We start from the raw sequence: 9,596 nt of genomic DNA, 5'->3' as shown, positions 1-9,596 counted from the left end.
CACTCCACTATTGTCGGGGGCATTATAATTATTTTTTTTTATAGCCAAAAATGAAATTATCATCTTGACAATCCTACTAGGTAACCCACACTGATCTTTTTGATATGTGAGGCAATGATTTTTTGGTTTTTTGTTAAGTATCCAAATCTTCAGCTCGACTAATCCTTAGGATAACTTGTCCGGTTAGACTAAAATTTCTCATTGATCATTTGAATAAATAAAAGCATATATATATATAGAGATCTATTTTAACCGCTAATATTTTCAAATCCTGTCTATTAAAAAAATTCCCTTAAATTTCCAATTTCGAATGTCTGATTAGAAGTGCCTAATCAGGCACCTGCCCCAAGGGGCTTGAGGCAATGGACTTTGCTTTCGGGGCAAGGTTGAGTGGGTTAATGTGGGGTAGATTTATTATAATAGGATAAGAGTTTAAATTTTGATAAAGTTGAGGAAAAAATTCTTCTCGTACTAGCTAACTATAACTTCCCGATTTAACTCCTCATATATGGTCATGAGACTGATCGTGTGGAATTGTTGGATGACGAATTCTATCTTTTACTATAATTGAGGCAATGGACTTTTGATTCTACTATTTCGTGCATATAAATTATCTGGATTTGGTTAGGGGTGATCACGGATCGGGTTGGTTCGGTTATTGGGGTAAAAAATTATCCGACCCTACTAGATCAGATAATGCAAAATCGGGACCTACATCCGGCCCTATATCCGGCGGTTCTTATGTTTCAGATATCCGACGATTTGTCAGTTATTTGGATATCCGATCCTATATCCAATGAAATATAAAATATAAATATAACAAAAAATAAAATTTTTTAAAATGATAATAGACATTACTCATTATACGTATAACAGCTAATCAGAAATAACTATTACAACGTGTAGCAGTTTATCGGCAGTAGTTACAACGTGTAACAACTTATCAACATTAGTTGCTATAAGTAGAGGTGATCGGATCGGGTTGGTTCGATTATTGGGATAAAAAACTATCCGACCCTACTAGATCAGATAATGCAATATTAGGACCCTACATCCGGCCCTATATCTGGCGGATTATTTTTTTTCGGTTCGGTTCGGATTGATATAAGCGGGTTGGTCGATTTGGCGGATTGACTGCTCACCCCTAAATTTGGTAAAAGATTATTTTTTCTTTAATATTATTATAATAAAATTATTTCAATTTCACAATTATTATAAATATTTTTATAATATATCAATTTAATATTTTTCTAAATTCAATTATGGTGGATAAAATATTATTATATTAAAACATATTTTTATTAAAATTATTTATTTATATCAAATTTACTGAAACTGCTGTAACAAAACTAAAAGGGTAAATTAGAGAAAAACAAGAGTACTATCGAAATAAAAAATATATTGAGATATTATTTTATATTTTAAAAATATTTCCCTTTTAATTTTTGTTGACTAAAAATATTTAACAACTGCTATTGAAGTGCAAAATAAGCATAATTATATTACAGCAATTAACTTCGAATCATATGGTACTGTTTATAAAAACTAAGGGTACATTTGGTTTACACCGTTTTCATTTTCATTTTCTAAAAAATACGTATTTTTTTAGAAAACAGAAAACGACTTTTTGTCATTATCTATTTTTCTAGAAAAAGATAGCCAATTTTTTAAAAAATGTGCGTGAAAAACGCAGACCAAACATCGTTTTTCAGAAAACACGTATTATCTAGAAAATGAAAATGGAAAATACGCATACCAAACACCCCCTCAATCATTCACAATTAAGTATAATAAAATTTTAAGCACTTAAACTCCTAATTTAAGAGTATTAGATATTGTAAATCTTAGAGACCAAAAACCGATTAAAATAAATAATAAAGTGTATGATTTAATAAGTTTTGTTATTTTTTTATATATATTTGATGATCGGTTAAATTAATCATCAATTAATCTTCTCCATTATTAAATTTATCATCAATTAATCTTCTCCCCTATATAATCTTCAATAATTAGACATATTCTTGCCCCATGTTAATACAATTGGTACTTACCCATAATATTATTGTAATAAATCCAACATTATTAATCGTCCATTATATTAATTCACCGAAATTAAAATTTAATCCTTATACTTAAAAAAAAAAAATCATAAGAAGACGCTCTCTCACCGCCACAGAGCAAAAATAAAAGGATACACATCAATTAATTAAATAAATAAATAATTAGAGTAATTAAATAAAATAAATAAACTTGAAAAATAAAAATTATAAAAATGTTTATGAGTAAAATCATATTCATTAATAAAACACTTAAATAAACAAAAATAAAAAACCTTCCCAAACAAAAAACAAGCAAACTTGTAATATTAAATCCACTAACCAATCTAATTATGAACCCAATAATATCTAAATGATTTTTATTTTTTTGAACACCCATGGCTCAGTTTAAACTCGACTTAGTTCGGTCACCCTATCAACAAATACAAATACCATAAAACTTGGTTCTTAACTTAACTCAGCTTGACCTGTAAAGGCTCCAATGAAAAGAAGAGCCTACTGATGATAACCTTCTCAAAATTTTGAATTCTTAAGATTGACCAGTCAACAGGGGAGGGCAGTGCTGCTGAGAAGACGACAGCTTTCGCTTCCTCCAAAGCTTTGCACCTGCCTCGATGAGGGCTCTGGGTGCTGCCAAATCATCTTAACAATTCATTAGCAAATAGTACAGAACTGTCATCATAGGCTGGTTACTGATATCAAGAAACTAAAAACAGAAAGAAGTGAAAAGAAACGCATCACAAAGTATCTGGTACATCTAATAGGATTGAAGATTTACAACTTGCAGTGTCAAAAATAAATTACCTTGGCCTGGAACACACAAAAGAGGGCCTGCTAAGTGAGAGATGATACAATAAGTTTTATGGTTCATGAGAAATCATTTTCTAGGGGGCTCCAGAAAATACAAACATCTCTTATTAGAAGCATCACACAAACAGAGGACCAGAGATGATTTCTGAAGAGTCTGACTAGGCTAATTGATGCAAACTTGCCAGCTAATTCATCTGACTTATGTTAGGAATAGATAACCTTAGTCAACGCTTGGTCTCCTCATTTTTTACGCTTAGAAGACTTCCAGTGTTTTATAATGTACTGCACTATCTCCTTCATCGATGCCTTTCGTCCATCCTTGAAGTTCCAGAGCTCTGGTACCACATATCTTCCGCTGGGGTTATATTCATTCAGTTCTTTTAGAGCTGTTTTCACTGCATTGCATACATCGTCTCCATACTCGATCCATAGTTTTTTTAGCTTTGGGTCATCCTCGACGAGCAATTCCTGTAGGACGCAAAATCTATGTATTAGTAATCAATTGTCCCAATTCAGAGGCAAGAGGATAACATGAAGGCAGACAAGTAAAACAAGCCATAACACAATGTTAATATTTTTGAGATTTATAAAACCAAAAACATGGCAAACTGGTGCGCCAGTTTCAGAGTTAAAGATATCTACAATTTCAAAATGATAGGCAGACAAAGAAGAGTCGGTAGCAAAGTATACATACTTCCTCCTTCCCATTCGTGACAACTATCTTAAACGGATGCCATGATGGATTCTTCAGTTCTTCTTGCCAGCTAGAACATAATTCAGCAGCTTTGATGTCAGCCTCATCAGACTTGAATTTTTTCTTGGCAGCATTCTGAAAGGCCTTCTCATCAAGTTCACCCATTCTTTTGATCCCAATCAATGTACGGCCAGTAAGTAAATCCTCCAAACCCTAACCAGCCACTCAAACAGTTAGAGCAATTCAAAGACGAATACTTTGTAGCTATATATAATGATGCTAAAACATGCAACAAGAAGATTAAAAACATGAGGTGTGAGTGCATCTTAATTTAGGAAGGCAGACCGTAAGCAACTCTTTCCGAGCAGCCTGCAACTCATCATTGCTTTCTCGTTCTTTCTTTATGAGAGTATTATTCAAGGACTCCAATTCTTCTCTTTCTCTTTCCAACTTTTGTTCCATTTCCTGTATATCTGCAGCATCTTCCCCTTCCATTTGCTTCATAATTTTTAAGTTCCATTGCAAGTTTTCTATTTCTAACTCCAGTTGTTGTTTATGGTCAATTTCCTTCTCTAATTGAAGAACTCTTGCAAGAGCAGCTTCTTTTTCCTTCTGAATGATTCCCAATGATGGAAATTGACCACATGTAAGATTATGGTAGAAGAACAAACACGAAAGTTATATAAACACACTATAACTATCACCTTCTGCTCTTCTATGAGTCTCAAGACTTCTTCCTCTGTTTCTTTTTGAAGCATTGATGCTTCTTCAACCTGCCATTATAATAGTAATCAACAATTAAAGCATAATCAATAAGATAATATTGTGGGATTTCATCCAACTGAAGCAATTAAATTTGTAAGCAAAAATACAATACATTCTAAGGTTGAAAAATCTGCAGCAACACAAACGTAGAAGTACAATACACATCCATATGGGAGCAAGTGGCAGAAAAGATTTCAGCCAAATAAACAGTTAGAAGAATTCAATCTATTTGAGTGGAAGATGGGGGGATAGAGGGAGACTAAAGAAAAAATCAGTCAATATAATTAAGAAAAATAATTTGAATATTGTTAGTGATATAGATTTGTATAGGGATCAATGGAAGGATTTCATCTAGCCAATTTCAAATAGTTGGACATACATAAACTTAATGTTGATGGTGAACATTAAAATATGATGGTACAACAAGTCCAAATATTATTCTTCCCAGAACCAAATAACATTTAAATTATAGCCCGAACAAAAGGATCCTAAGGTTCTTCTCATGAAAATATAATTATCAGCAAATATAAATACATCATGAATATTAGCTGCTAAAAAGGGGCATTACTAAGATCAATATTTGAGCTTGCGCAGCCTATCCATTAAACCAAAAACACTTGTCTAATATTATAACTCTTTCAAAATGACTAAGCTTATGAAATGTATGACAAAATTTTGAAACCTTACTAGCAGATAACGGACACTAATGTGGAAGACACTATGCAATAATTTAAGAACCATGCAGGTGCAAACACAACTTTGGACAATATATATATATATATATATATATATATATATATATATATATACATCTTACAATGGAGAAGAATATTTGAACAGCTTAAAAGTGATTATCCTAATTACTCAATGATCTAGAACTCCATTAACATATTATTAGTAAGAAAATTGGAAAAATAGTCCTATATAATGCAGAAAATGAGGATATAATACACTAAACAGCAAGTATTGTACCTTTTGCTTCTCATCATCAAGTTTCTTTCTTTCATCCTCATTTTGTGCTTCCTTATTATCCAGTTCTTTGGACCGCGATTCAACTTCCTTTCTCTTCAAGTCCAACTCTGCCTTCAGCTTTTCATTCTCCTCAAAAATCTTGAGGGTAGTATCTCTTGCAGTGCGCTGTAAGTTTCTCATTTCTGAAAAAAAAAGAAGAATCAAGTGACTTCCAATCAGAAGAAGGCAAAATATAATCATCAGAGAGAAATTTGAGAATGCTTTAAGGATTGAATGAAGAATGACACAAATATTAACAATAAAGTATTCACAACCAACACCAAGTGAGTTTATTACCACAGTTTAATTTCTAAGCTGCCAAATATTATGTACTAACAAATGACACATTACATTGAAAATATATCTAAATTGACTGATACTAACATCTCATGAAGAGAAGCAACCTGCACAAATAAATTCTGGTATTATGATTTATAATATTTGTAAATGGCCATTAGTATTTCCAAGGTTTCAAGTTTATGATATATTAAATGCACATCTGCCTTAAAGAAAGCAACAAGACAATAAAGTTAATCTAGCCCTACCATGTTTTTTCAAGAGCAACTATAACTTGTATATTTCAAAGCAACACCAAGTATCACATTTGTATCTATGACGAAGTTATGATCGCTGGGACAATATTTCGAACTAAAATGACTTGATAAAAGTAATAGTTTTAGCAAGGTAAGATGAACATACCATCATTATAAGCTTGATGAAGCTTGTCTTTCTCATAAATCAGTTGGTGGATGACGAGATTAGTTTTGTTGTTCCTCACCTCCCAGTCATGCAAGTGCTGATTTTTAACATCGATTTGGTATGCTAGATTGGCGACAAGCTTACCTTTCTCCTTGTTCTCCTCTTCAGTGACTTGCTTTATGGTCTTTAATTCGCCATGTTTCCTCAGGTACCGACCAATGCCGCTGTCTTCGTTGTAGTCATCAGAGCGGGCGATCCATCCATACAATGTGCTGGAGACGTCACCCTGCAGCTCAATCCATTGTTCCCTACCACATCGGCTTGCCTTAAAGCGTTTCTCAAAATACATGGCATTTTCAAACCCGCCCCAGCTGTGTTGAAACTTAACAATCACAGTCGTGCCGGTAGATCTTCCCCCTTTCTCCAAATGCAAGAAGACGGTGTCGGTGGGGTGGAATTCCGCGAGCTGATCAGCAAGTGAGTTAGTTTCCCCCTCTGCGTCGGATGGATCGGCATTGACAAGGACAGCCATCCAAGGCCAGACGAACACCTCCTCTTCGGGGGGAGGCTCCGAGTCGGCGGCAGCGGCGGTGGTAAGGGAGGACAAAGGAGAGGGAGAGGGAGAGCGAGGGGCGGAGGGGACAGCGGCGGCGGTGACCGCGGCTTTGAGATCCGCCGGGGGGAGGGAAATGGAGGGGGCGAGGTCGCGCTGGAGGAAGCGGGCGAAGGCGCGGTGGTTGGCCTTGAGGGAGCCCTTGCGGGAGCTGGAGGCCCCGATGCCAGTGGCGTGCTGGAGGAGATCCTTGAACTGGTAGTCCCGCTTCTTCTTGCCGGCGCAGAAGGGGCAGCGGAAGGTTCCGTCGGGGTTGCAGATCCGGTGGTTCCCGGTCCTCAGCGCCGTGTAGCTCTCCTCCTCGTAGTCCTCCACCTCCGAGTCGCTCACATCGGTGTCCTCGTCTGACGAAAAGCCGTTCTCCATTCCAATTCCGGCGGATCGGGATCCAAATCACGCAGGAGAAGTGATGAGGAAGAAGAGGTTTAAGGAAGGGTTCAGATGTGAAAAGAGGATATCGGTCGATGAGGCGGAGAAGACGAGAGTTTTTTATACTCGTTTTTTTTTCCTTCTGGATTTCATTTCATTTTTATTTTATGTTTAAAAAAATGAGCGTTGTTTTCCTTGAAGCGGAGGGAGGCTGAGTGGAATTCGATAGTTTTTCGTTGCAAGTACACTGGCAGACGATCCGCGTGAGGTGGATGACTCCCCAAGACAATGGGGGTGGGTCCCACAAAAGGAGTATTATAACACGAGCCCAATATAAATACTCGGCGTGGATTGATTGGACGTTGCATCAAAACATCCCTAATATATTATCATTAAAACATTCATCATTTTATAAAAATATAATTGATTAGCACGTATTCATTATAATAATATATATCTTTTATTCATATTCATTTTAACATTAATATTTATTATTTATGATTCACTCACTTATCTTAAAATTATATTATACTAAATAAATATATTTTAAATATTTTTTTTAAAATATTTAAATTATTATTATTTTTTTAATAATAATCTTACTTGTAAAAAAAATAATTTTACCATTTTTTAAATAATATTAAAAAATTTATAATTAAAAAAATAAAAAAATTGAGAGAAAGAGTGTTTAAAGGTTTGAACACCTTTGAAGACTCTCTCTCCTCTTTCTTGTGAGTGAGCATTATAATGTCCACTCACAATGGAGAGGGGGTATTAATACCCCTATGGGGATGTTCTCATCGAGAGTGCCCCTCTCTCTTTCTCTCTCCTTTCCATCTACCCCCTTTCTCTATCATCCACTTAGAAGAAATATAATGAGATGAGGGCATTCTCGGTATCGATAGCATCGAATCAACTCTCGGTGTGTAGGGTTGTAAATGAACCAAGCGTTCGTAAACAAGTTTAGTATTCGATTTGGTAAGAGCATATTTATGTTCGTTTAATATACATAAGATTAGTTAAACAAACAAGCTTGAACAACTCGTTAAGCTAAACAAACAAACTTGAACACATATGTGTTCAGCTCGTTAACGTTCGTGAACAATGTTCACGAACCATATTCATTAATAAAATTCTTTTTAATATACTAAATAAATAATAAAATAAAATAAAATAATAAATTTAAATTATCAAGCTCAATTGCCAATCAAACAAACTTGAATTGAGAACTTGATAACATCTAAACGAATCAAGCTCGAACCAAGCTCAAGCCAAGCTTGAATTGAGAGCTTAATAACATCTAAAAGAACTAAGCTCAAGCCAAATTTCAAACAAGTTCAAGCTCATAAAAAATAAACCAAGTTAAGTTTGAACACTCATTTCAAAAGCTTGGTTCATTTTAAGCTTGGTTCGGCTCGGCTTGGTTACCTTATCAAACAAGCTTGAACACCCAAAAGTTCAGCTCGGCTTGGCTTGTTTACAGTCCTATTGGCGTGTTTATCCTTGAAAAGAAAATGCTCTGTCCTCGGGATGAACAACTGGCTAGTATACAACAGTATTATCATCATGAACTTTGAGAGTTAAATCATGACTAATAATTCGATGATTATTCTCTCTATGTGCTATTCAACTGCTTAAGGTGAGTAGTCACCCATAATTTCTCTCTTCCGTATTAGCTTGAGAACAAATTAAAGAGGTGCTAGGGCGAGCGAATCGTCTTTTACCACCATCAAAAAGAAAAAACTTAGGAAAATTTTTAAAATATCTAAATCACATACTCTAATATTAAAATTATTGTCACATACTCAATTTCATTTTTACCTCGATTATTATTCAGTCGAAATCAGTTGATTGATTTAGAGAGCTCGGAATGACATGAAATCAGTTCTTATAAATTTATTTAGTTCTCTTGATTATATAAATGTCATCAAACATAAATTTGACCCATAATATTAAGAGTAGTGAATTTTTTAACACGATTCTTTCTGATGAGTTAATAATTGGTCAAAAGTTACATCATCAGTAAAACTTATTGGAAGAGGCTCTTTAAGGACATACACAATCTTATCAATCTTGAGAACAATTCTCAGGTTTCGAAGCTAGTCTAAAAAATTTGGTCTAGTCAATTTATTCGTATCCAAAACTAAGTGTAAATTAAAAGGAGATATTCTTATTCTCTTAATTTAGACATACAAAATTGAACATATAAGAGAGATTAATTAATTATATAATGCAAACAAATCACATACATAAAAGGGATCTCACTTGCTTATTGATCTTGTCTGAGAGTCGAGGTGATGAATGTTGGGAACGGGGCGCTCCCGTTGATCGTTGGACTTCTCGTCAGTGAAACATGCAACCACAGCAACATCAGTGTCGAGCCAAGGAGGGGTTCCTCGGCGATGACCCTCCGACGCTCAAGTCAACCACCAACGATGTAGAAGGAACGAGGAAGCAAAATGACAGGGTAACTATAGCTACAGTAGAGATTATGCATACCTTCATCGAACCTTGGAGCCCTTTATATAGGGCTCCGGGGAAGCGCGTGCACGCTCCTCGAGATGGACACGCTTCTCAA

General features: G+C 35.0%; 1 protein-coding gene across 2 annotated transcripts; it reads right to left on the bottom strand.

The window, feature by feature from the left end:
• Positions 1-2,780: 2,780 nt before the first annotated feature.
• On the bottom strand, positions 2,781-7,124 carry LOC122047853 (factor of DNA methylation 1-like). 2 transcript variants are annotated; one of them, XM_042609362.1, is made up of 7 exons: positions 6,037-7,124; positions 5,299-5,480; positions 4,266-4,334; positions 4,069-4,173; positions 3,907-4,023; positions 3,562-3,774; positions 2,781-3,335 (listed from the first exon to the last, which is right to left on the bottom strand). In XM_042609362.1, exons 1-7 carry the CDS (start codon positions 7,013-7,015, stop codon positions 3,108-3,110), a joined length of 1,893 nt encoding a protein of 630 aa, XP_042465296.1. In that variant the 5' UTR covers positions 7,016-7,124; the 3' UTR covers positions 2,781-3,107. The 2 variants fall into 2 exon arrangements, with proteins under 2 accessions (XP_042465296.1, XP_042465295.1); XM_042609361.1 differs by having other exon boundaries at positions 3,907-4,173.
• Between the last annotated feature and the right edge of the window lie 2,472 nt (positions 7,125-9,596).

This window comes from Zingiber officinale, chromosome 2B, assembly GCF_018446385.1.
Source record: "Zingiber officinale cultivar Zhangliang chromosome 2B, Zo_v1.1, whole genome shotgun sequence".
NCBI lineage: Eukaryota > Viridiplantae > Streptophyta > Magnoliopsida > Zingiberales > Zingiberaceae > Zingiber > Zingiber officinale.
Note: the sequence above shows the minus strand (reverse complement) of the source record. Positions and strands in the feature narration are given on the sequence as shown.

Coding starts and splice junctions, on each gene's coding strand:
- LOC122047853 (XM_042609361.1), bottom strand. CDS start 7,015: ATGGAGAACGGCTTTTCGTCAGACGAGGACACCGATGTGAGCGACTCG. Junction 4,335..5,298: donor TTGATGATGAGAAGCAAAAG/GTACAATACTTG, acceptor TTATAATGGCAG/GTTGAAGAAGCATCAATGCT. Junction 4,174..4,265: donor GACTCATAGAAGAGCAGAAG/GTGATAGTTATA, acceptor GGAATCATTCAG/AAGGAAAAAGAAGCTGCTCT.